The sequence below is a fragment of the Penicillium solitum genome (assembly GCF_028829755.1).
Source record: "Penicillium solitum strain IBT 25940 chromosome Unknown utg000001l_segment0_segment0, whole genome shotgun sequence".
Lineage (NCBI taxonomy): Eukaryota > Fungi > Ascomycota > Eurotiomycetes > Eurotiales > Aspergillaceae > Penicillium > Penicillium solitum.
In genome coordinates this window covers 2,559,549-2,584,379 of record NW_027072121.1, presented here as the reverse complement: position 1 = coordinate 2,584,379, position 24,831 = coordinate 2,559,549, and the positions used below count along the sequence as shown (strand labels likewise).

The window sequence follows — 24,831 nt, the reverse complement described above, 5'->3', positions numbered from 1 at the left end:
CTTGGATGCCTGGGGCATCACTGCGGTGGAAGTCGGAATGGCGCACCGTAGATGCTTGCCCCTTTTGGTTTAGCGGCTGCACGGAGACAGAACCTCCCTGGTTCTCAACTTCCTTCCCGACCAGCGAGGCATCCCCGTCTAACCTTCGTCACTCTCCTCCTCTCCGCAGTCACTATCTGCTCGTTCAATTTCTTCTTTAAATCTCTCCCATAATGTTCTCCCGTGCCGTCCGCCCGGCCCTGCGGGCTGGTGGTGCCGCCGTCGCTCGGTAAGTCTTCATCCGATACCTCGTGCCAAAGTCCTTCCACCCGACGTACTCCGACGCAACCACCTCGACACAATTGAAATTGCAAAATATGCTGGATGTTAGAGGAGATGAGAACGACAATTGCTGACTGCGAAATCAAGCCCTGCCCCCGCCAATGCCGCCACCTTCGCGACTCTGCGTGAGATTGAGGGTCGTCTCAAGTCCATCAAGAACATTGAGAAGATCACCAACACCATGAAGATTGTTGCGTCCACTCGTCTTACCCGTGCTCAGAAGGCCATGGACGAATCCCGCGTCTATGGTAAGACCTCCAACACCGTTTTCGAGCAGGCCGAGACCAAGCCTCTGGAGGACAAGAAGGTTCTTCTGGTTGTTGCCAGCTCCGACAAGGGTCTTTGCGGTGGTATCCACTCCGGTCTGAGCAAGGCCACCCGCCGTATTTTGGCCGAGATCCCCAACGCCGACGTTGCTATTCTCGGTGAGAAGGCCAAGGCTTCGCTCTCCCGTGCCCACCCCGAGAACATCGTTCTGAGCTTCGCCAACGTCTGCAAGGACATCCCCACCTTCGCCGATGCCCAGGCCATTGCCGACCAGATCGCTCTCCTGCCCGAGGATTACGCCAGCGTTCGCATCATCTACAACTCTTTCGTGAACGCTCAGAGCTACGAGCCTGTCACCATTGAGGCCTACTCCGAGGAGGCTATCACCCAGTCCGGTGAGATTTTGTTATGCCCAAGCTGTTGATTGAGTTTCAACTAACTTTTCCAATGTAGCCAACATCTCCTCTTACGAGGTTGACGATGAGGTTCTGACCAGCCTCCGCGAGTACGCTCTTGCCAACAACCTCTTCTGGGCCATGGCTGAGGGTCACGCCTGTGAGATCTCCGCTCGTCGCAACGCCATGGAGAACGCCTCCAAGAACGCTGGTGAGATGATCAACAAGTATGTTTTACCTCCAATGTTTTCAAGATTCGTCTCTAACAGCTTTCTAGGTTCCAGATCTTGTACAACCGTCAGCGCCAGGCCACCATTACCGGCGAGCTGGTTGAGATTATCACCGGTGCCACCGCCAGTGCGGATATGTAGAAGCTTTCATCTGCGGAACCAAGTCGGCTTTAGTGTAGACTTGTTCATATTTAGATCGACCTTCAGCTTGTGTAAAATCAGAGTCAATCCATTTCCATTTCATATGTACAGATCTTCCCCTTGTGTATAGCTCCAATCTAGGCCATTCAACAAAAAAAGTTGGATGAGTTCTACTATTCAATGGGATCCCGAGACCATCTGGTTTATAGTCTCTACTTAAACGAGATCACCTGTGTATAACCCTAACCCTGGAGACTACGAGACTACTAGTACCCAAACGGTCATCTTCTTTGTTTGACTTCTGCCATCCCATTTGATCATTGAACTATGCCTTTTATAGCTTATTTTCTTCCGTCAATGGGATCTGATTCTTTGATCAATGGGATTCGGTTTACAATAGCATTATCTACAATAGGATTTCATCATACTTATACCCAGTTCTTCTCCTCTCTCTCTCTTCCTCCTTTCCTTCTCCATAATCTCTTCCTTGCTCCTGCTGTTCTTGAATCTCATACTGAAGCTTCTTTCTGCGTCTTTGTTCTTTATTTCATTCTTGTTCATCTTTCTCTGGTCCTCATAGTCTTGTTTTTTTTTTTCTATTCTTATTCTCCTCTCCAATCTCATACTTCCAGTCCTATCCTATTTTCTTGGGCATCTACAATTGCCCGTCTTTCCGACTCAATTCTCTACCTTTGTGCGGTAAGTTTTGATATCGTCGTCATCCCAACGATTTCTTCGGGGCTGTTTCCCACACCTTCCTCACCGGCAGATATGTTCTGACTACCTACATACCTTCATATTGATCTCACATTACTCTCTCTCTGTCTCTCTCGTTCCATCTGCCTATTCAAAGACCAGCAACGAATAATTATCTTCAAGCCAACACCCACATATAACAGAACACTGACATCCATTTTCAAGACTTGGATGCCGGCAAACATGTCGACCGCTAATGTGACGATTGATGCCTACGCCATCCTAGGCGTTGAGCGAGATGCCAAACTCTCTGATATCAACATTGCCTACAAACGTCTTGCCTTGAAGCTCCATCCAGACAAGGCTGGAGATTCCCCCGCGACCATTGACCGATTCAGAAAAGTACGTTTACAATACCAGGACTACGGAGTTGCCGAACATCACTGACAAGCCATTCCAAACAGATTCAAGATGCTGTTGAGGTTCTCCGTGACCAAGACCGTCGGCGCTTGCTTGACGAGGCCCTGAACCTGAAAAAGAAGGCCAAGAGACATCTAGATCCCGAGGATGACACATCGGCTTGGGCCTACAAGTACAACCACACTCGTCCCTCAAAGCGAGAACGCCATGGATATGATTTCTTCCACTGGCCAGGCCTATTCACCGCGTCATCATCTAGACACAGCCCGAGACATCAACGCCAGCACACCTTTAGCTACTACTACAGCTATGGAACAAGTGTGCACATGGACCCGGAGTCCGCCGAATCAAGGGCCAAACGCGCGCAATTCGAAGCAGAAAATATCCAGTGGGAGAATGAGTGGGCTGGTATTGACCCAGAAGTGCAGAAGGCACGGGCAGACCTCCGCAAGGAAAACATGCGAGCTCGAATGAAGCGTGACCTAGAAGATTTGGCAAATGACCAAGACGAAGATACCATATATGCCGATATCGTTGACCAGGTTGTCGAAGGAGCTCTGGATGAACTCGACTTCGCTCGTGGTCATGAGTTTAGTGACTTCGTGCATGTCCTGCCTGAAGAGGATATCAATACCTGCAACCCTGCCGACACATTCGATGAATTTTCCTATGAATACGCCAAAAGGTTCCGTTCCGATTCCGAGGGTCCAGTTCACTCGGATTGCGCTTCAAGTCCTCGGTCTACTGCTAGCGACAGTTCGTCCTTTGACTTCTCAGCAAGTAGTAACTCCACCGACTACACCCATTCAGCCAACAATCACTCGAATTTCAAGCCCGCCACCGTCGAGGATGACAAATCTACCAGTGACGATTCAAATCCTGATGCTGACAAACTCATCAACTCCTACATGGTGGGCCATGATTCATTGCTCCCTCTAGTCTCATTCCTCAAGCAAAAGCTCGCCGATCCCAATGGACGCTACACCCTCAATGACCTCGGCGGTGAGCTCAATGGCCTTATGCTGGAGACCTATTGTGGCTGGTTGGAAGAAGTTCGTCTTTCAGTCCCGAATGCCTCGCCAATTACAGTTCGAAATGATCCTAAGCTTTGCTCCCACTTTGGATTATGGTACAAGGATTTCTGCCGTCCCGTGTGCAATGTTTGCAATTTGTGGATGCCCAGTTTCACCCTCACCTGTCCTGGCTGCGGTCTCAAGGCCTGTGTCAGATGTAAGTTCGATGACGGTTATGACTCTCTCTCAGCGTCTGTTATGCAGGAGCAATGATTGATCCACATGTTGGATCACATGTGTTTCCTGTTTTGCTTTTGTTTCTTTTTTTCTTTTGTTTGTTCGGTCTAGTTTTCTCTTCGGTCTGGATTCTCCGATGTGGTTGGGAAAATGGGGTAGGATACCTCGGGGGCCTTTTCGATCTTATTTTTTTCTTGTTGAACTTCCAAAGAAAGAACATCACTTCCAGACGTGCCAATCATTCTATTCAATTTAATGAATCTGGGTCAAGAGACCACTTCCTTCTCACGCACGGATACTATCCTTTACTGGATATATATCTGATTCGCCAGTACATTTACTTCCAGTTCACTTCTCGACTTCTAATTCTACCCTACGTGCTCCTTCTACGAAACGAGTTTTCCTCTTTGTGTTTGATTCGACCGAAGCAAATAATAGAAATTACTTCCCAACCACTTCATAGTCCTCGAATAACGTTGTTGATTGATTTGCCTCCCGGGTGCCGCTGTGGCTAGTTATACAATTTATTTCAAGCATAAAAAAAAAAAAAAAACGGAGACAGGCACACATCTGCTAACTAACTATCATGGAGATGCTCTCCTCGCCCACGAGCAGGGCTTTGCTGGAAACCCCCACGGTGCCTCAGACCGGAAGATGGCGGACCCCGGGGCGATTGCACCCCCATGCGTGCTGACCCTGTCCGGGCCTGCTGCCTCCACTGCTTTTGCATGGAGTGTTGTTCTCCATGTTTGCTGGCCTCCCGCTCAGCCTCCCGCTTTTTCCACCAGTCGTACACCTTGATGGACTCTACAATAACCTGGCATAGCAGCACTAAGCCGCTGATTATTTCTGTCGAAATTTCCAGGTTTGCGATAAGGTGCCTCAGACCGGAAGACGGGACCTCACCGAGATCACGACGAACGTTCTCTAGCTGGTTTTGAGTGGAGTGTTATCCTCCATTTTTATTGGCCTGGCGCTCGACCTTTCGTTTCTGCCACCAGTCGTATGCGCGAAGGATCCCCCGTGAAGTTGTGTATCTCGCTGGTGACACTGCGGCTTGGGCTTGAAGTAGGTGCTCGCTGGAGAGCGACTTGCAGTGGATATCATCACTCATTTGGCGTATATCAACGGCCGTGCGAGACCGAGTCCATGATCAAGAATCTTTGATGATATCCATGCGTATTTCTGTCCAACGGCTGTATCACCTTCTGTTCAACAATTTGTTGGAAGATTAGGCGTAGGCGTGGAGAGCTGTGGACAAGGGATTTGATCAAGTCAAACGCAATCTCCACAGGAGGGTTGAAGTCTTCATTTGTTGTATTCCACGCTCCACGCCCATTTAGCGGGTAAACCTGTGTCACGCCTCTATCGAAGAGTTGGAGGAAGCGTGTTCGTGTTCGTGTCGAGGGAGTTGGAGTGGAGAGTCCCTGTTGAGGAGTTTTCCACCATCGAGGTGAATGGCTCGGTCTCTTCTGGGACACCGTAATGCTTTCCTTAGGTGAAGTGAATCGAAGGGAATCGTACATATATGTCATGCTCCAAGGCAATTGTCCCGATATACTAGTTTGACTAGTCGAAGCGCCCCATGATCTCGAAGAGGTAGATGCAGTCTGAGATGGTTGTGTCTCATGGGTCCGTTTCTGGACGGCCTCAAGCTTGTCTAGGTAGATGTTCAGGAAGGCGTCATGTTCAATCTCGACCCCGTGTACATGTGTGTCTATTCAAACTTGAGATTGAAGTCCCACATATCAAGAAAACAAAGAGGATTGCGAGGAGCCATGGGAGGGGATAATTTTGGTCGACATGGTGGGGTGTTTGTGGTGGGGAGGTGAGATGGTGTTGATGGAGATATGTTGAATTGACGAAGATGGATCTTTTCAAAAGGAAGGAGTGTGTTCCGACGAAAGGTACTACCTACCTACATGGTAGGTGCTATTGTATTATCTGCTCCTATAAAGACTTAAACTTCGTAGTGAATGATTACACCTGCTGTCAATTGAATTGTCACAAAACTCGTCGCTTATGCGGCCTTGTGTCTTTTTAGATGTCTTTTTAGATGTACACGAAGGCAGTAAAAAAAAAAAAGCATACTTTGTGTAAGAGACATATTGTATATGTAGATATTTATAGGCTGTATGTGTACGTATCATGAGACCAAGAAAGCAATGGTATTGGATAACTTGCTGTGATCTGTTGCAGGGAAAAGCAAAAACCCAACATCTTCTAAAAAGTTAATGGCCCCCTTGTCGTGTCAAGTCGTCTTCCTTGAAAGGGCTGCACCGACCACCATCTTTGCCAAAGCCTTCATGCTCATGCGCGTGTCCAGCAAATCCAGCATACTAATATCCGCCATGAAGCTGGTGTTGAACCAGTTCCGGAGTTCAGCCGCGATCAAACTATCGACACCATACTCAGCAACCGTCCTTGTTGGATCCACCCCCGAGGCGTCGATGAACAACATCTCCGCGACGGTGTTTCGGATTGCTCCGGTGACCATTTCCTCCACCTTGTTACGGTCATCGGAAGCGTTGATGGCAGCTTCAAAGTCCTCCCGTAGAATTCCACCTGCATTGTTGTTCTTGGCATGATTGGCACTTTCGTCATTGTGGTTGCGCTCCGCATCTTCGAATGCGCGCATAACCAAGGAGACGCGAGCGTCTGTGTGCCATTTTGGACGAATGCTACCCGCCCCGCCAGCGGAGCTGGCCAATTCGTCCATCTTCTTGGCTGCCAGAAGAGCGGGGTCAAGACAGGTGACTGTGCTAACGGCGGAGAGAGGATCATCAGATGCCCCGATCCAGGGTTCTCGGTCTCCTTTGCTTTCTTGAACTGGAAAAGGGTCATTGTTGAGAAAGGCTGGCTCCAACAGGCGCAGAAACTGATACTCTGTGATGCCGAGGACTTTGCTGCGAGCCATCAGATTGATAGTGGTGATGTTGGTGCTGAGATGGCCGACATCTGTGATCAAACCAAACGATGCTGTGGAAGCGGGCAGTCCCTGACTGCGACGGTATCGCGCAAACACCTCCTGGAAGTTGTTGGCCGCCGTGTAGGCGCTTTGAGTTGCAAGGGCGAGAACGGATTCAAGAGAAGTCGTCATAACGAAGAAGTCCAAGGGCAGAGATTTGGTCGCTGCATGAAGATTTTGGGTGCCTAGGACTTTAGCAGAGAGACCCAAGTTCCATTTAGATGGGGTCAATTTGTCGAAAGATAGATCCTATTTTGAGGTTTATATATCAGCATTGTAACAACCTCAAGTCAGAGACTGCCTTGAAATTAGGGCTAACGAAAAAAAAAAAAAAAAATAAATACCTCATAAGAGACAGCAGTATGAACAATTCCCTTGACGGGTCTTTGTGCAGATGCCTCTTCTACGGCCCGGTCCACATCTTCAGAAACACTGACATCGCAACGAACTGACCGGACTGTGGCACCAAGAGACGTCATTCTGTTGACCAAAATTTTGGCCTCGGGGGAACTCTTTCCTCTTCGCGACAAGACCGTAAAGTATCTAGCCCCGCGGGTGGACATCCAAGCGATGATGCTGCGTCCCAAACCACTGAAGCCACCGCTAATAATATATTCTGCATCCGGATCGAATTGGGCGCGAGGTACCGGAGGAACCATCTTGACCAAGGAGTCAGGGTTTTGGAAGTTGACAACCAGCTTTCCGATATGAGTGCCCTTGGAAAAGCCCAGCAGTGTTTGATCCAGCTCCGACACATCGGAGGTTAAGATGGCCGGAATAGGCGCAATATTCCCAGCACGGAAATGTTCATCAACTGACTGCATCAAAATTTGGCTCATTTCAGGCTGGGCCTCCACGATAACACCAAGGTCAAACGAGGAAAAGGTGGCGCTCTTTTGAAACGGGGCCAGATTGAGGGTCATGGAGTTTTGTACATCGACTCGTCCAACATCCACGATTCGGCCGAGCGGAGCAAGAGCCTTGATGGATTCATGTAGCATGTCACCGTTTGATGTGCTGAGAATAACATCAAACCCACGACCCCCAGTTGCGTCTATCATCTTGGGAATATCGGCAGTGGTTCGAGATGAAAAGATCATAGAAGCAGGAATTCCGAATACTTCTGTGAGATACTTCGCTTTGTCTGCAGTGCCTACTGTAGCGAAAACCTCAGCACCTATCGACTGTGCTAATTTAATAGCAGCCATTCCCAGACCACCAGTGGCGGACTGGATGAGAAGTTTCTCTCCCCTTTTTAGCTTCGTAGCGTAAGAGAATCCGTATACCACTGTCATATACACTAGCGGCATGGTGGCCATTTTCAAAAAGTCATCTTCAGGGCGAAGGTGCTGGGCCGTAGCGGCGGGGACGCGCACGTAATTCCCAAAATGGCCCTTCCCAAGACCATAGACTCGATCGCCGACGGAGATATTGGTAACTGCGGATCCTACACGATGGACCGTGCCAGAATACTCAGACGATAGGGAGTTCATATCAAACCGACCAGCAGAGATCGCCAGGTCCTTCCAATTCAAACCCACGGCGGCCACCTTGATTTCCAACCAGTCGTCTGGGAGAGGCTTCCACATATCCTCATAGGGCTTGAAGTAAAGTGAAGTTAAGAGACCGGGGGTCTCAAAGTCCGCCCGCACAGGGTCGTGATGATCAAAGCAAAGTGGCTTTGCGCGTGCCGGTGGCATCTCAGCTAATTCAAGCTGGTCCTTTAGCCCCGTGTCGGGCACTAGGCGACTGACCCATAGACATTCATCCTGCCACACAAACTCGTTGTCATTCCCAGCATTTTCTGTGTTGGGGCTTTGCAAAGATGATTCAAGTTTGAGAATGGTAGCAGCCAGAGTCCCCATGGGACCGTCGGGATTAACATCGACAGAAAGGAACCGAGAAGTCGGATTCTCTGTCCCAATGGTGCGCAGCAACCCGATTGAAATAGCTGCACTGGGATTCTTTCCTTGAATGATGCCCCCGGAAGTAACAAGAATCATGCTTGACGAATTGCGGAAGAGGCTTTGGAATTTTTCCAATCGATTCTGGTCAATCTGGATCAATGGGTTGTCACCATCGAGGAAAGCGATGACTCGACTGCGAGGGGGGATCGTGACAACATCAAGTGAGCATGATTTCACAACAATGCCATTTTCCTTGAAGTGCGCGGAAACTTGTACTGTAAGTGAAGAGGGGCCTCTCTGTTCATGAAGGAAGTATACCTCTTCGCTGTTCGAATCTGCCAACGGTCTTGGTACTGTTGAGACGGTATCTTCAACCGCCGTAGACACAATAGTACAGGCGGTAGTATACGGCTGGGGGTAATCATCCAACACCAGATCCGTACCGCTAAAACCGTTTGCCAGAAGAGATGCGTTCCATCCGCTTGAGTCCAGGAATGGACTGTCAACACGACCATCTGATATGCCACTCCAGTAGCCTGTCAGGGTTCCCAGAACGAGGCCATGGCCAATAACCGTGCGTATGTTCTCCACTATAATCAATTTACCACCAGGTTTGAGCAGTTTGCGACAGTTCGAGAGAGTTTGGGAAATCTTGGTCGTTGCATGCAGACACTCCGAGGCGACCACGACATCATAGACAGCCTGATAGCCATTATCTAGAGGATCCTGCTCCACGTTCAGAACTGAGAAGTGCATATCATCGTATTCCTGTCCAAATGTCTCTTTGGCGGCCCCCAAAAACCCACTGGAGACATCGGTAAAGGTATAACTCTTGTATCGCTTGATCCCATTTCTCCCGGAGAGAGTATCGAGAATGATTCGTGTGGCACCGCCTGTACCTGCTCCTATCTCGATAACATTAAGACTAGGATTGGCATGGCCAATAGCGTCGAAACACCTCCGCACCTGAGGATAGGCTCCCGTCACGATGATCCCCTCCTCGTACATTGCCGTCAACAAATCGTCCTGCACAAGAACGTCCAATCCAGTCTTGCGCTCGTACAACACATCTTCGATATTATGGAACAGATGGTGAGCTACTCGGACATCGGTGCAGTGATTGATTTGTTCGTAGAGCTGATCAATACACTGAAGCCTTTCGGCGCTTGTTAAACTCTTGGCTTCGGCAACCCATTCATTGTCAGCGTTCATCTGACGTTGTGCCCAAGAAAGGAAATGTCGGATGTGCTTGGAGCAATGGGAGAGATCCGACCGAATTCCGTAGCGATCAGAAATGTCGACCACCATGAGTGTTCCCAGTCTGTCAAACAGGTCTAAGAGGTACGTCTTCGCAATGTTGTCCGATGGAGGAGGAAATAGCGCTTTGGCTTGGGCGTTGCTCATGGATCTGATATCTGGCTTCCAGGCCAGCCGGAAAATAGGCGCAGAAAACGCAGGGCTACTGTTCACAGCACCGTTCAGGGGAGCATCGGTGTACGTAACACAACGCAGCTGTTGCATATCAAGGATCACATCGTCAGATTGATCAACGATTTGCAGGGTCGCATATGCACCACGAAGACCGCGCAGCTCTCCCTCCGCAATCCCAGTACCCCATTCCTCTTTTTGTGACGATATCTGCAGGGTATTCTTCACATAAAGTTGCCGAATATGGATTGGCACATAGGCACTGCGGACTCGGTCTGTCTGACCGCCATGGCAAGCAACAAGAGCCAGTTGAAGAGCAGCATCCAAAGACGCAGGATGAATAGCGTAGCTAGATTCGCCTCCAACGATGGTGTCTTTTGTAGTTTGCAAATCCACCTTGGCTACTGCAAGATTCTGTGCCGGATCTGCCCGAATGTCCGATAGCCCTTGAAATGTTGGCCCATATCCCAAGCCCATCTGGGTAAACTTCTTGTACCAGGCCGACGTGTCCACTGATCGGGCATCCATCTGGCTGATACTAGCTAACCTTTTGCTGGGTTGCGAACTTCCCGTAACTTCGACCCTCACTTGGCCGGTGCAGTGCTCTGTCCATGCCTGTGACTCACGAGCCACAGAACTGATACTGAAGCTCGTCCATGAAGGTGTCTTTGCCGCGATTGATTCCAAAAGTTGCATACTTAGCAAAACCTCAACACCATAATCGTCGTCTGGAATGCGCATGGCAGATTTGATTGACACATTCTGTAAAGAGAATCCCGTGATGGTAAGAGGGTCTGAAATATCCTGGACATAGGCCTGTGAGGCAGCTTCGACGGCCATCATCAGGTATCCGGCCCCAGGGAAAACTGGATGAGGGAGAAGACGATGATCATCCAGCCACGGCAGGTCCTTAAGTCGAAGAACATTCCGCCACTGAGGATTTAGTTTGGCGTTTCCGGGCAGCTTCGATCCTAGGAGATCGTGACGCAGAGTCGTACGTGCCCTGAATTCCTTACTGAATCGACTTTCGTAGTATTGAATAGGGCCGTATGTGTACTGGTAAGGGGGAAGATCGATTGCCATGCACCCATGCACATAGGAGAGCGACTGATCTGCCTGGACGCGGTCGGTGGAATTTACCGCTGCGAGATCAATCCTAGCATTGAGGCCGAACAAGGTTCCAGCGAACTGCAGCAGACAGAGCTGACCATCTTCACCTCGCCGTAGCGCAGATACATACGGCATATCGACGCCAATGCTCTTCATAGTCTGGCCAATAGGTCCCCTGAGGGCGGCGTGAGGCCCAATTTCGACGATAGCATCAACGTTCTGAGCCAGGTTGGAGGTAGCATCCAAAAAGCGGACAGGTGACTCGAGATTGGAACGCCAGTATGAGGCATTGATTTTAACCATGTCCATTCTCTTGTGTGGGACCACTGAGGAGAACCAAGAAGTGGTCGATAATTGGGATTGTGGCTCACTGATACCTAGGAACCGGGTATACTCAAGACCCTCGGTCAGCATGCGCTCATATTCTTCGCCCAGTGCTAGCATGTGGTGAGAATGATAGGCATTTCCCCCGGTCTGAAGCATTCGGTTGAATACACCGTCTTTCTTCAACTTTTCGGAGACGGCTTTTATGGCGTCTACGTCCCCGGAAAGAGTGAGGCTGTTGGGCGAGTTGATAGCAGCAACCCTCACTTTCATCTCGAATCCAGACAAGTACTCCTCAGTCGCGTCCAATCCGAGGCCAACAGCTAGCATCGATCCTTGCTTGGCGTTGTGGGAGACCGCCTGGCCTCGACAGTATGCAGTGACAATAGCCTCGACGGCGGTGATGCGCCCAGCTGCGTAGGCTGCAGCAATCTCACCTGACGAGTGGCCAGCCACGGCGACGGGCTCAACCTTCCACGAGCGAAGCAGGTCTACTAAACCCACTTGAATAGCAGTGCAGACTGTCTGAGATACCACAGGCACGTTGATACGATCTGATGCACAGTTACCTGTGAGAATGTCCTTCAGCTTCAAATCGCCTGGGTGATTGGGCAGTTGTGCAAGGGCTTGGTCCAGGTACTGGATAGTATTCTTGAAAACCGCATATTGGAATAGGCCCTCCCCCATGGCATGCCATTGGGCACCTTGGCCCGTGAAAATGAATCCCAGCCTGGTTTTCTGCGAAGTGCTGGCGAACACCTTGTCTCCGTCTGTGAGTAGACTTTCCCTGACGTTGTCCGTATCGACGATCCTGTACGTTCGTTGGGTGAATTTGCTTCGTTTTTCCGACAGGGTGTAAGCTACATCTGCCAACGAGTAGTTCGTAACTTCCTTTGAGAGAGCTTCGATGTTCAAGTTCAAAGATGTTTCATTGTGGGCGGAAAAGGGCAGTAGAACACGATTCCGCGTGCTCGCATAAGCCTTTTTGACCATATTTGAAGAAGGCCGTATATCAGAAGGCAGCAGCGCATTAAGGGTACCTTTATTCAACGCAACGGGCAACAGGCCGAGATTTGAGCCCGTCTTCACATCGCTATCGCTTCGCTGCTCGAAGGGATTGCTGTTACTGGGAGTCGGACGGACACCAAAGGGGACTGAAAGCTCGGAGATCAATCCAGGCTTGGTATATCCAGGCAAGACGTTATGCACGTGGTCAATGATACAGTGGCCATTTGCACCCCCGTACCCGAAAGAATTGATACTTGCACGTCGAAGCTTTCCTGCGGGCCATGGGGTGACTTCTCTCAAAACTTCCACATTTGCGCCTTGGAAGTCGATTTTAGGGTTCAAATTCCTTGCACCGATGCTTGGAGGAATGAATCCTGACTCGAGTGCCATTACCACTTTCATGATTCCGGCGATGGCACTGGCGGCTTCGGTGTGTCCGACGTTGGTTTTGATAGATCCAATCAAAAGTGCATCATCGATGCCTCTCACAGATGAGAAAACGTTTCCAATAGCAGAAATTTCGATTGGATCTCCGACCTGTATTATCAGATGTAAGCTTTCAGTCCTCTGACACCAATGACGACGAATGGGAAAACGGATATGACCAGCTTACAGGAGTTCCCGTGCCATGACACTCAAAATAAGCAGTATCATATAAAGGCAACTGAGCATTCTGATACGCCTGTCGAATGACCGCCTCCTGGCCCTCTCTGCTAGGGTGTGTAATCCCACCAGTTCTTCCATTCGCATTGATGGCCGTGCCGCGGACAAAGGCCCGGATTGGATACTCTCCTTCTACTGCATCAGACATTTTCTTGAGATACAAAGCCGAAAAAGCCTCTCCTCGCGCATAGCCGTCAGCGGCGGAATCAAATGTATGACAGGTGGACGTAGGTGATAATACACCCAGTTTGGTCATCATGAGCTGGGTGCTGGGATCCATAATGCAGTTGCATGCTGCCACAATCGCAGAGTCACAATCCCCATTCCGCATAGCAGTGATTGCTAGATGTAATGCGTACATTGAAGATGAACAGGCGGTATCGATAGTGACGCTGAATGTGGTCAGTATGTCATTTCGGATACCAATTCACCCTGGTCAGCTCTTACCTGGGTCCGAGCAGATTTAGAATATAGTTAACTCGGTTGCTGAGAATTGAGATTGCACTGCCAGTGCTCGCGTAGGGGCGGTGATGGTCTGAATCTCGACCCTGTATCTGGCCATGATCCGAGCTGAAGTTCCCAACAAAGACTCCCGTCTTCGAGCCGGAGAAACTGTCCCAAGTCTCGCCGGCGTTTTCGAATGCTTCATAAACCACTTCTAAAAGCTTACGCTGAGACGGATCCATCGTATCAACTTCCAATAGAGTCATGCCGAAGAACCCGTGATCAAATAATCGAGGGTCCTCGCCCAAGAGGAAAGCACCCTTCGTGACCATTGATCCGGGCCGGTCTGCATTTGGATGATGAAACCCGTTGACATCAAATCGATGATCTCCAAACTGACGATATCCAGACCGTCGCTGTCGGAGCATTTCCCATAGTCCTTTAGGATCTTTCACGTCACCAGGCCATCGGCATCCTGTGGTTGCATTAGGTGTCAGTGTCAGTAGTTACTAGTGGGTTATAAGAAAGCGCAATAAATACTGACCCATGCCAACGATGGCTATTGGCTCCGGTTCTTGGTTTCCCAGGACAGAACCAGGGGTGGAGGGAGCACGACCACTGCTAGATGGGGATAGGTAAGGCATTTTGATCGGTCAGTATGCCAGTTGATGAGCTATATTAACGGGGGGAAGGGAGTTTATTTAATAGTTCCAGGTTAAGGTGTACGATTTGGACCTTGAATAGCGCTCGGCCATATGTGAGGCTAGCCATCCGGCACGTGGACCATGTCTAGATGAACGATGCATACGGGGATGTCGAGGTTGGACCGAATATTGTCGGGCGAACTTTATGGCCGAATTTCTCTCCTTCAGATGGCAGCTACTTCGGTCGACGGGATAACGACCGATCAGGATCTAAGCGTATGTGGTAAATATCAGCGTCAGGTTTCCATATAAAATCTAGATTTCGTTTAATTAGAACAGTCTCCCATCCCCGTGGTTGTTAGAGTAACACCTGAGGCATCTCAACCAGCAACAATTATGGCATCCGATATCAACGGCAATGGGTTGGGCACACGCACCCAAGCATTATGCGTCTAACCGCCGGCATCACTGCATATCTCACAGCCAACAAGTACATTGAACCCACCTTTGAGGCTAACTCCAGCGTGGCCCCCCGAGACTCCCGAGTATCTTGCACTTCATAGCAGCCTGACATCCTCTCTTGAGGATCTCCAGCGTCTTGTCGACGGGAGTCTTCGCACCTTTGTCTGCCATGAGACTGATCTGGCTGCCTTCTAGGTTGGATTTGATTTTGGCTTCTTCGGGCTTGTGCCTGTCAATGGGGAAATTGAAATCAATGATCCGTCTCAAAAAGCTAGAATGGATGCCGACCGGGCTGCTCGTTGCATGCGCATGATGATCACTCATCGCGTCTTTCAAGAGGTTTGATTACTATGCTAAACACCCGGAGTATGCGGCAAGATTTGCCAAGGCTATGGCCGGGGTTACCAGAGGTGATTGGATCTCCTGTGGGTCGATTGAATTTAGTCGATCGCCGGATCGGAGAGTTGCGGGATGGCTACGGTTGGGATCAATGGAAAGGAACCGTCGTCGATGTTGGTGGTGGCAGTGGGCATATCTCCATTTCGTTGGCCCAGGAGAGACCCCTTGCTATCTGGACCATTCGCCACAAGGCCAAGCAGAACCCCCTCTTCCTCATTTTCAAAGGATGGAATACGACTTTCGTCACTAATGTTGCTACATAGCTTCCCCAACCTCGACTTCCTCGCCCAGGATGGTTCGACTGACATGCTCGGCCAAGGTCAAGCCATCCTAGCACAGCAGGATTCCAATCTCAAAGAGAGAATAGTGTATGAACGACACGACTTCTTTAACCCGTAGCCCGCCAGGCCGGTCGAAGCATTTTTCGTCCGCCAGTGTATCCACAACTAGTGCGACCGGGACGTGATCACCGTCCTTCGAGGTTTCATTTCTGACCTCGAAGTTTCCCGCCCTGGGACTCCGCTGCTGATCAACGATATCATTCTACCAGAGCCCGGAACTCGTCCAGTTCATGAAGAGCGTAGCTTGCGGCGGATTGACATGTTGATGCTGATTGGGCTAGGGGCGGAGCAGCGGAGGGAAGCATGTGGTTTTTGGAGGTGCATTTAAACCTAGATCTGGTTTCAGGTTGTAGATCCCGGTGGGGCTCACATGCTGTGTGGCACGTGATTTACAAGGTATTTCCAAGGTTATCGGACGGGCGCTAACTAACGCCCGGGCCGATGCTTTGTAACCACCTGGGTAGTCCTCGGGTCATCAAGCTGCTTTCTACTTTCTACTTTCTTCCTTCGTCCTTTACTCTTGAGTCTATTGTAGCCTAGCTATGAAAAATCCTCGGATAGTGTGATCATTTTTACCTGGTGATTGTTGTTGACATGAATTTCCAAACTATGCATCAATTCCCGGCCCCAAAGGTACTTGACAGATTGCCGAGGCTCTCAGGTGCTGGGGTATTTGGAATGATGTGCAAATGGAATAGATCAGGCCCGTGCACATAACAGCCAATAATGTCGTTTATACAAACGTGTTGGTGATCATCTAATAATCACTGCCACCGGAGCTGGCTACGCAAAGCAGCTGCGAACGCTAATCTCGAGCTGAAAACAAGGTGCGCTGTCCCTTTGTTCTTTGCCGCCCGACCCGGAGCCTGCCTGCAAGGCAGTCTCGGTGGCTTAGGTCGGTCATCATACAATCCAGCCCATTGGAGCAAAAATTAGACCTTCCATGCACCCGAAGGATGGTGGGACAGGATAGCCAATAATACAAGTATTTTGTTTGTTAGCTGTAGCAGATACTGCGCTAGTCGATATAGGGCAGTTTGGACCAAGAACGATGGTCACGAGCGATGAATAGCTTCTTTTCCTTGGCTTCCTTCTGTGAAATGCATTCCTTTCATGCAAGGCTCTCGCTCTATGGGGGTAAAGGCAGGTACGTGTGACCATTAACGCCACCCACAGGTTATTCCTCGCTAGCAGGGTATTGATTCCTTTTGAATGCAAGTCAGACCCACGGTGGGTAATACTATGTCCAATTAACTATCAATTGATCTTTTCTTTTTTCAAATTCCTTTCTGAAAAGGTTGACTGACAAGCTCTACGGGGATTGAAATCCGTAGCAAGACTGAGAAGAAGTGACGTGGCCTTTTGGATAATAATTGTACGTGACTATACCTATTCTATAAGATGAGATGAGATTGATAGTTGACAAGTAGATAAAACACTTCCTGCGCTTTGTATATCAGACAATTTCAACTGCTTGGATAAGAATGGGTCACCATCAACGCAAACGAACAATCCTTTCCTGCCTTCCATGTTATTCCAAGAAGCAAAAGGTAGGAGACTATCTGCTAGCGCAACCAATATATATACATTGCCTTAGTCCCGTGCTTACACTTCATAGTGCAATAGGAAATATCCCTGTAATCACTGCACCCAACGACGTCGACCAGAGCTCTGCACATATGTCACCAATATTTCATCACATACATCCTCCTGCTCATCCTCAGACGGAAGCAACATTTCTGGACACATTCTACCCGGAGAGATTGAACTGGAGCCCACGACTACGACCACCACTGCTGGTTATACGCGGTCGATTAGCGACCAATTCGGATATTTTGAACATAGCGAGGCCAATATATTGGGCTTACTTCATCATCTTGGCCTTCATGAAGAACTTTCAGAAGAGCCGGGAACCACCACCATCAACAGGAGCACTCTGCTACCCTCAAGCTTTGTGCTCCAGGAGTTCGAGCAAATGCTTCCTCGAGAGATTCTGGATTTCCTAATCCGGTTTTTTATCAAAGAATTTAACTGGATCAACCAATTTCTTCACCCTCCCAGCTTCTTGGCCAAATACGAGAAATGGTGGAATGAATCCGGGAATATCACGTCGATACAGCATGTCGAATTCGCGGTGCTCATTCTTCGCATCTGTGCCCACGCCTCTCAGTTCCTTCCCTCATCGACCTATACGGTCGACACTATCCGAGGCATGTCTCTATCAGATGTACGGGATCAGTGTAACAAAGTCGGGGACCGCCTAGCAATGATTTGCCTCAATGCCAGCCCACGGGGGTCAGTATCACGCGTACTCCATTTATGCTTTTTGGCACTGCGACACGAATGTGATGGGAATATGACAGCGTCGTGGTCGAGTCTCTGCGATGCCATTAAAGCTGCCCAGCTGGCCGGTTTGCATCAGTTACCAGCAAGATCCGCATCTATTGATACCAACGAGTTGGAGGGAGAAATGCGCAGACGAACGTTGTGCAATCTTTACATCTGGGACAGGTATTGCGACTTTCTTCCACAAGAACGACATCGCTATTATATCCACTAACTTGGTATCAAACTATAGTCGTCTGGCAAGATCTCTAGATCGAGTTCCTTTCTTGAACCCAGGGTTTTATAGGATAGAATGTCCCAAGATGCGATCGGGTGCCGAGGAGACTGCAGAACAATCGGGTGCACCCGAGCCTTTCATGGAAAGGCTCACTCAGGCTCGGTTGGTCCGATACTGGGAAGAGCTGTATACCGAAACATCTGATCCATTATCGGCATACGATCCAGCGATTGCAGAAGAGCGATATGAGAAATTCAACACCCAATTTATGCCCAGTATCCCAGACGCGCTGGCTCTAAGCCCGGATACCCGATGGGATGACCGCCTCCCATTACTCCGTCACCAAAGACTATTGTTTTCAATCGCGCTGTTCGAGTCAATATCCCATAATTTTCGCCCTCTACTTTTTCTAGACCCGGGCAAAATTCAATCCCTACCATGCTATAAGCGAGCACTTCTGTGCAGCCATCGGCAAATCCTTGTGAGATCCGCTCTGGGAATATTGGATAGCGTTTCAATGCTGCATAACCTCCTGGGGAAAAGTCATACGCGGCTATCCTTAATCCCTTTCCTCACCTTTGAGGCTTGCGTCATTTTGGGAAGCCTACTTCTTGTCGATATCCGGGATGGACGTGGAGATGAACACGAATTTACCGCTGACGCAGGACCTAGACAACCGTCATTTCCGCATCCATATTGCAAAGATCCCCTGCTAGCCATTATCACCGATATCAGCGTAGGACGTTGCGTCCAGGCCCTGAATGATGCCCTGCTTCGTATGAAGATCCTGGCCGAGGGTAGTGTTCTCGCCGAAGTGGGGGCCAATTATTTGACTCGCTTGGTGGAAAACGTACATGCCTCTTTATTTCCCTCTTCGCCGGACAAGGCTCTGAGCCCCCAATCCTTTCAGGACCGCGGGGTACAGATTGAACAGAAACAATCCTACAAAATTGCCAACGGCTCCCCTTCTCTCTCGTCTATTCTGGACTATTTCCCGCAGACTACCGTGATGGATGATTCGTGGTCATCCCTTGGCTGGGATATGGAGTTGGGGAGTTCCGACAACCTCTGGGAGGACATGGCCTTTTCAATGGATATGGATATAAAATTTCTTGCGCATCCTCACTAGATTGATTTACGCATCGTGTGGTTCGGAAATTGATTTAACAGACAATATTTAGAGATACAACGTCACGTCACTTGACACATGGATCAAGTTGTGGCGGAGAATTCCGAATAGGTGGAAGGCGGGTGTTTACTGCACATTTGTACATAAAACAGTACAAATGTATCTATATATTTATGGAGATGAATATCGAAAAATGGTGATCTTCGTAGATAATTGTTCAGTATATAATCATTAATCCCAAGTTCTAAGTGCACAGTACTAATGCTGGGTATGTATCGAGCGGTGGCCCGATGAGGTGAACAAAGATCACTATGGAATTCAAGGCGACTTGGGGAGTCCCTTACAGACATCCGATTTCTGGAAAATACTCATAATAGTATTTGGCATTAAATGGGTATTTAATTATCTATAGTATGGGCTGATCAGAACGAGAGAGAGGAAACATGGTCCAATTCGTCATACCAGGAAAAGAAGATCCGGAACATAGCGACGTTTAAAAGGGAATAAATAAAAACAGGCGAGAAGTACCTCTGCTGAATCAGTAAAGTGTGAGTCTCTACAAAGTACGTTAATAATAGTGTCTCTTGATGTGCCAGCGAATGACTAGTGTAATATGTCTAATCCGGAGATGTTATATCCACCCGAGACTCTCAATAATGAGTATAAGGGGGACCCAGAAATATCGGCTTTAGGAGCAACGCGATACTTTATTTTCTCTATGTATATATTATGTATATATGTAGTTTGTGGTTCCTAGTACCTTTATCCACTCCCCTCATCTTCGTAACTCTCTCTCTCCACTCCTAAGTCTTCGCTCTTCACTTTCGCTTTATAATTTAATTCAAATTATCGCCACAATGGGAGGCATTGCAGGATTCATGTATCGGCAGCTCACATTCACCCCCAAACCGCTGCTGTCTGATATCTCCCTTTCCAGCAAAACAGCTCTTATTACAGGCGGAAACGCCAGCCTCAGACTTGAAGCGGCCAAGGAGATGGCAGCTCACAATTTATCAAGGGTCATCCTTGGTAATCGTACCTTATCGAAAGGGGACGCAGCTAAAGAGGATATTATCAGTCAATCACCGAACTGCGAGGTGCTGATCTGGGAGCTCGATCAGGAGTCTTTCCCAAGTATACAGGCATCCGGAGAGCGGGCAGCCCGAGAGCTGGACCACCTAGATATTGTCCTCCTCTACGCCGGGGTAAAGCTCTTAGAGTTTGTCAAGTCGAAGACGGGACATGAAATGGATGTCCAGGTCTATTATTTCCGTTAACATCGGCCATAAGAAAGAAAAACTAAAGAAATAATAGGTCAACCAAACCGGAACAGCCCTTCTATCTCTGCTACTCCTTAGTTCTCTGCAGGGTAGTCAGCCAACCCGACTGACTATTGTCACGTCCGAGGTTCATTTCAGGACCGAATTCGAAGCGAAGGATGCCCCCAACATTCTCGCCCGCCTAGACGAGCCATCCTCCTTCGGGAAAGGGATGGACCGTTACAACACAAGCAAGCTCCTAAACATTCTATGGTTGCGGGAGCTGAGCTCGAAGGTCGGATCGAATTTGATCGTCAACGGGGTAAACCCTGGTCTATGTGCGAGTACACTACATCGCTCGGATACCCCGTCGGGAATCAACACCTTTAATAAGGTGTTTGCCTGGACTGCGGCCCAGGGAGGACATAATCTGGTGGATGCAGCTGTTCAGCATTCGCAGGCTCAGGGGGCTTATTTAAGTGAGCAAACTATCAAGAAGTGAGCTGTCTAATTTCCTATAAGTTATTGGCTGGGTGTGATTGACTAAAACTTCTACCAGGCTATCTCCTTTTGTATTGTCAACACAAGGCAAGAAAGCACAGACAAAGGTCTGGAACAAAACTGTTGCATTACTTCAGGAGCAATTGCCCGGGGTCGACCTGCTGAAGAACCTTGTGTAGGTACATCAGCTGGCAAGCCAGTACGTAGAAGGCCGAGAGAAAGGGGGTCAGATAGGAGAAGAGAAAATGCGTCGGCAGAGGTTCGAAGAGGACGAGCGGTGTTTTATAGATAGAGTGCAGGTTGAATACCATAATGTCATATATAGTGGAAATATACGGAGTGGGGTATTAAAATCCCGAATACATCGGAGTTATAGAGTCCTTACGTTGTTAAGGATAGAGGGTTATTCATCTTCAATTCATCTATCAAACCGGTAAATCACTAGCTCTCGATTGCAATTCTCGCCCACCAGATATCTCTCACAACCAGCGAGCTTCCCCCTGCCGACAAAATCCCAATTATCACAAGTGACGCTCGAGCGAGGTGTCCGGATAGTCAAATAGACAATCTGATCTTGGATCCACGTCCAAGGATCGAAGTGAAGACAAAAGCCAAGATCAGGCTCGAGTACAGTCACTTGAGAAATGACACCAAACCAGGGATCTGTCATGATCAGCCCATCGGACCTCATACTCTCTGCCTGCATGCTGCAGTTCCCACGGTAAGGTGGTAGAATCCCCTCGAAGTCCCGGCGCCAATGAGGCCCATTTCCGACCAGAGGAATGCTCGTAGTAATAGGTTGAGGAAACCCAAATGGCTCGGGTGGTTGGTCGTCCGGCCGGATGCAAACGTTTTCTGTAATTTCAACCGCCTGGGCATCATCGGTAATTTCCAATCGTTGAATGCTGGGACATCCTCGCTGTCGGATGTCGAAGAACTCCAGGTCTCGGAATCCGAATCGTGCCACGATTGATGGAGAGTCATCAGGTGAGTCATCTCTCAGTCGTCCTGTAGGATCCAATGAAGGTCGATATGATGATGGTTTCGATATGTCCCAGACAAATAAAGACTCGATGGGCGCGTCCTCGTCGGCGGTGTACAAGCTGCGATTTGGCTGCCATATATAGATCACATAGTGGGTGTTGCTATGAGAGGAGAAGAACCGATCTCGCTCGCTCAACGGATGTCCCAAAAACATAATCTTCCATTCATTGCGCGGGACAACGTTCCAGCCCTGATCCTCGCTTCTCGTCACATCAAAAGAGGATGCGAAGTGACGATGCACCCCATCGCTATCATTCAACCAGTGAAAGGCCTTCGGTTCAGCCCACTCAATAACAAGTAAGCTCTTCTGCAGACGCACTCGGCGAACGACCTTGCCGCGAATAATAAATGGCACCATGAACTGTCGGTCCGTTTCCAAGTCCATGAGCACGAGAAACTGATGATCGGCGCTGGGGTAGACCAGCAAACCATCTTCGAAAGTCCATAAAGCTTCAGAGAATTGTCGGTCAATAAAGCGCCTCATATGACTGGCGTGTGACTCCCATGGCTGTACCTGATACCATTCCCGGTCTCCAGCGCTGCCAAAGTCATCGCAGAGGCGGTACTTCTGGATAGAGCGGGGTTTGCCTCGTTTTAAGTGATCATATCGTGAAGCAACCTGGTCGAAAACACGACGGCCCTTGTCTTGGTTTTCATATGACGGTTCTGAACATAAGCTTTTGACTTCTTCTGTCCACGGGAATTGTTTCTTCAGGAGTGGGAGTAGGATGGCCGGGTTGCTAAAGGCTTCGTTCCAGGCACGCGAGACACGGCGACATCGGATTAATTCGTTTGGTTCTAAGTAGGCTAGAATCATCCAGAAGAGCTCGCCAGGTAGAAGAACCACATCATGGCTCTCTTTTGAGTTGGCCATTGCTAGGTTGTGTGTATCAAAGAGAAAAGGGACGGAATCTTTGGAGACAAGTTCATAGGATGTTGATTGCTCAAGAACTAGATATTTTGATATACTAACGATTACATATTAATCCAGGACATATAATACGTATATTAAGATATTATTATTATTTGAGGCCTCTAATATATATTCCCTACATAGTACCTGAAAACAGTATAGTCGTAGCCAATACCATCCGCACGCCAAGAGCTTCAGGACACCTTGCGTCATGTTTCGGACCATCTGTCTTTTCTTTATTCCGCTTTGGCTTCTTTGCTGAATCTCATATCTGCCTTGAAACTACCCTCTAACCATGCTGCATAGTGCCAGTATTTTGCTTGTGTCGCTCCTTGCGGCACTGCCTGTTAACGCCGATGGACTATACACCAAGAATTCGCCGGTGATCCAGTTGAATCCCAAAACCTACAAGTCGCTCATTGCGAATTCGAATCATACCTCGGTGAGTGTCCTTCGTTTTCTTAAATGCGCGCAATCAGCTAATGTTTGGCTACTTCAATAGATCGTCGAGTAAGCTATCACGCACCATAGCTATAGCTATCTAGCTATCGAGCTCTCTGCCTCTCCCCTCCGACCTTCACTCACACTTGTCACTTAGATTCTACGCGCCCTGGTGCGGCCATTGCAAGAACCTCAAACCCGCCTTCGAAAAAGCCGCGAAAAACCTCGACGGACTCGCGAAAGTCGCCGCGATCAACTGCGACGATGACGAAAACAAACCCTTCTGCGGACAGATGGGTGTCCAAGGCTTCCCGACCCTGAAAATCGTCACACCTTCCAAAAAGCCCGGAAAGCCCCGCGTTGAGGACTACCAAGGTGCGCGAAGCGCCAAGGGCATTGTCGACGCAGTCGTCGACCGCATCCCCAACCACGTGAAGCGCGCAACGGACAAGGACCTGGACAAGTGGCTTGGACAAAACGAGGACCAACCCAAGGCCATTCTCTTCACAGAGAAGGGCACAACCGGCGCGTTGATCCGCGCCCTGGCAGTTGACTTCCTCGGCGCAATTGACATCGCCCAAGTACGGAACAAGGAAACCGCCTCCGTGAAGAAGTACGGCGTGACCGAGGTGCCGGCCCTTGTCCTCATCCCCGGCGGCGACGTCGAACCGAAAATCTACGCCGGCGAGCTGAAGAAGAAGCCCATAACCGAGTTCCTGAGCCAAGCGGCGACACCAAACCCAGACGCGTCCCCCCGTTCCGCCTCCAATTCCAAGCCTAAGCCAAAACCAAAGTCCAAGCCCGCTTCTAAGCCTACCGTTGTCGACGACGCCGAAGACCTCAAACCCACCGCCTCCCAGGACCAGGACGAAACAGGCCCCTCCGCTAAGCCGGTTCAGGTCCCCATCCCTGCTCCCCCGATCCCGACCCTCTCCACCCCCGAATCCATCGAGTCAGCTTGTCTCACACAGAAGTCCGGCACCTGTGTGCTAGTCATTCTCCCCGAGGCGAGCGAGCCCGACGCCGCGCTTCCAGCGTCTGCCACCGAGGCTCTCGCAAGCGTTGCTGAGATCGGTCACAAGCACGCTCAGCGTGGAACGCATCTCTTCCCGCTCTATGCTGTCCCTGCTATCAACATCGGGTCCAAGACTCTGCGTGAGGTATTGGAATTGGGTGATGGCCAGACTGTTGAGATTATCGCATTGAATGCTCGTCGCGGTTGGTGGCGTCGTTTCAGCGGTGCTGATGCGGACTTCGGGGCTGTTGCTGTTGAGTCTTGGGTTGATGGGATTCGGTTGGGTGAGGGCGCTAAGCAGAAGTTGCCCGAGGGGATTGTTGCCGGTGTTGAGGCTGAGGACGAACCTGAAGCTGAACCCGAGGCCGAGGTTAAGCCTGAGGCGGAAGCTGAAGCTGAAGCTGAGACGGTCGAGGTTGAAAGCGAAGCCGAGGAGCAGGCTGTGGAGCATGATGAGCTGTGATTCATTTCAGGTCCCTGGAATGAGGTCGACGATGCTAGTTTGGTGACCTGTCTAATCTTCATTTTTTTCTTTTTTAGTTTTGAAA

The 24,831-nt window shown here is 49.4% G+C and overlaps 11 protein-coding genes across 11 annotated transcripts; 7 read left to right on the top strand and 4 right to left on the bottom strand.

Annotated features, from left to right (window-relative positions):
• The first annotated feature begins 122 nt into the window (after positions 1-122).
• Positions 123-1,466, top strand: N7455_000974 (F1F0 ATP synthase subunit gamma). The gene is made up of 4 exons (XM_040959693.2): positions 123-268; positions 409-983; positions 1,042-1,210; positions 1,261-1,466. The coding sequence occupies exons 1-4, from the start codon at positions 213-215 to the stop codon at positions 1,352-1,354; spliced, it is 894 nt and encodes a 297-aa protein (XP_040809798.1). The 5' UTR covers positions 123-212; the 3' UTR covers positions 1,355-1,466.
• An 827-nt stretch (positions 1,467-2,293) lies between these two features.
• On the top strand, positions 2,294-3,756 carry N7455_000973 (uncharacterized protein; the record flags this gene model as incomplete). Its single annotated transcript, XM_040959735.2, has 2 exons — positions 2,294-2,452; positions 2,515-3,756. 2 exons carry the CDS (start codon positions 2,294-2,296, stop codon positions 3,754-3,756), a joined length of 1,401 nt encoding a protein of 466 aa, XP_040809832.2.
• Positions 3,757-4,297: 541 nt separating this feature from the next.
• On the bottom strand, positions 4,298-4,834 carry N7455_000972 (uncharacterized protein; the record flags this gene model as incomplete). Its single annotated transcript, XM_040959707.2, has 2 exons — positions 4,298-4,651; positions 4,703-4,834. 2 exons carry the CDS (start codon positions 4,832-4,834, stop codon positions 4,298-4,300), a joined length of 486 nt encoding a protein of 161 aa, XP_040809816.2.
• A 1,137-nt stretch (positions 4,835-5,971) lies between these two features.
• On the bottom strand, positions 5,972-14,216 carry N7455_000971 (type I polyketide synthase; the record flags this gene model as incomplete). The annotated part of the gene is made up of 5 exons (XM_040959772.2): positions 5,972-6,937; positions 7,033-13,002; positions 13,079-13,520; positions 13,576-14,047; positions 14,117-14,216. 5 exons carry the CDS (start codon positions 14,214-14,216, stop codon positions 5,972-5,974), a joined length of 7,950 nt encoding a protein of 2,649 aa, XP_040809790.2.
• Positions 14,217-14,365: 149 nt separating this feature from the next.
• N7455_000970 (uncharacterized protein) lies at positions 14,366-14,672 on the top strand (the record flags this gene model as incomplete). Its single annotated transcript, XM_065603910.1, has 2 exons — positions 14,366-14,492; positions 14,551-14,672. 2 exons carry the CDS (start codon positions 14,366-14,368, stop codon positions 14,670-14,672), a joined length of 249 nt encoding a protein of 82 aa, XP_065462401.1.
• Positions 14,673-14,729: 57 nt separating this feature from the next.
• On the bottom strand, positions 14,730-15,002 carry N7455_000969 (uncharacterized protein; the record flags this gene model as incomplete). Its single annotated transcript, XM_065603909.1, has 1 exon — positions 14,730-15,002. The coding sequence occupies one exon, from the start codon at positions 15,000-15,002 to the stop codon at positions 14,730-14,732; it is 273 nt and encodes a 90-aa protein (XP_065462400.1).
• Positions 15,003-15,028: 26 nt separating this feature from the next.
• Positions 15,029-15,340, top strand: N7455_000968 (S-adenosyl-L-methionine-dependent methyltransferase; the record flags this gene model as incomplete). Its single annotated transcript, XM_065603908.1, has 1 exon — positions 15,029-15,340. One exon carries the CDS (start codon positions 15,029-15,031, stop codon positions 15,338-15,340), a length of 312 nt encoding a protein of 103 aa, XP_065462399.1.
• Positions 15,341-17,393: 2,053 nt separating this feature from the next.
• On the top strand, positions 17,394-19,110 carry N7455_000967 (fungal specific transcription factor domain-containing protein; the record flags this gene model as incomplete). The annotated part of the gene is made up of 2 exons (XM_040959752.2): positions 17,394-17,929; positions 17,997-19,110. 2 exons carry the CDS (start codon positions 17,394-17,396, stop codon positions 19,108-19,110), a joined length of 1,650 nt encoding a protein of 549 aa, XP_040809861.2.
• Positions 19,111-19,967: 857 nt separating this feature from the next.
• N7455_000966 (uncharacterized protein) lies at positions 19,968-21,043 on the top strand (the record flags this gene model as incomplete). The annotated part of the gene is made up of 3 exons (XM_040959695.2): positions 19,968-20,369; positions 20,425-20,867; positions 20,929-21,043. Coding segments are annotated over 3 exons (960 nt in total), but the record flags the coding sequence as incomplete, so codon positions are not given.
• A 245-nt stretch (positions 21,044-21,288) lies between these two features.
• Positions 21,289-22,788, bottom strand: N7455_000965 (F-box protein; the record flags this gene model as incomplete). The annotated part of the gene is made up of 1 exon (XM_040959712.2): positions 21,289-22,788. The coding sequence occupies one exon, from the start codon at positions 22,786-22,788 to the stop codon at positions 21,289-21,291; it is 1,500 nt and encodes a 499-aa protein (XP_040809847.2).
• A 334-nt stretch (positions 22,789-23,122) lies between these two features.
• On the top strand, positions 23,123-24,746 carry N7455_000964 (putative disulfide isomerase; the record flags this gene model as incomplete). Its single annotated transcript, XM_040959713.2, has 3 exons — positions 23,123-23,269; positions 23,330-23,337; positions 23,426-24,746. 3 exons carry the CDS (start codon positions 23,123-23,125, stop codon positions 24,744-24,746), a joined length of 1,476 nt encoding a protein of 491 aa, XP_040809860.2.
• Positions 24,747-24,831: the final 85 nt, after the last annotated feature.

Bases quoted from the DNA above. Each gene is read 5' to 3' on its own strand.
- N7455_000974 (XM_040959693.2), top strand. From the start codon at position 213: ATGTTCTCCCGTGCCGTCCGCCCGGCCCTGCGGGCTGGTGGTGCCGCC. The intron at 269-408 runs GTAAGTCTTCAT...TGCGAAATCAAG, and splicing joins GGTGGTGCCGCCGTCGCTCG to CCCTGCCCCCGCCAATGCCG. The intron at 1,211-1,260 runs GTATGTTTTACC...ACAGCTTTCTAG, and splicing joins GCTGGTGAGATGATCAACAA to GTTCCAGATCTTGTACAACC.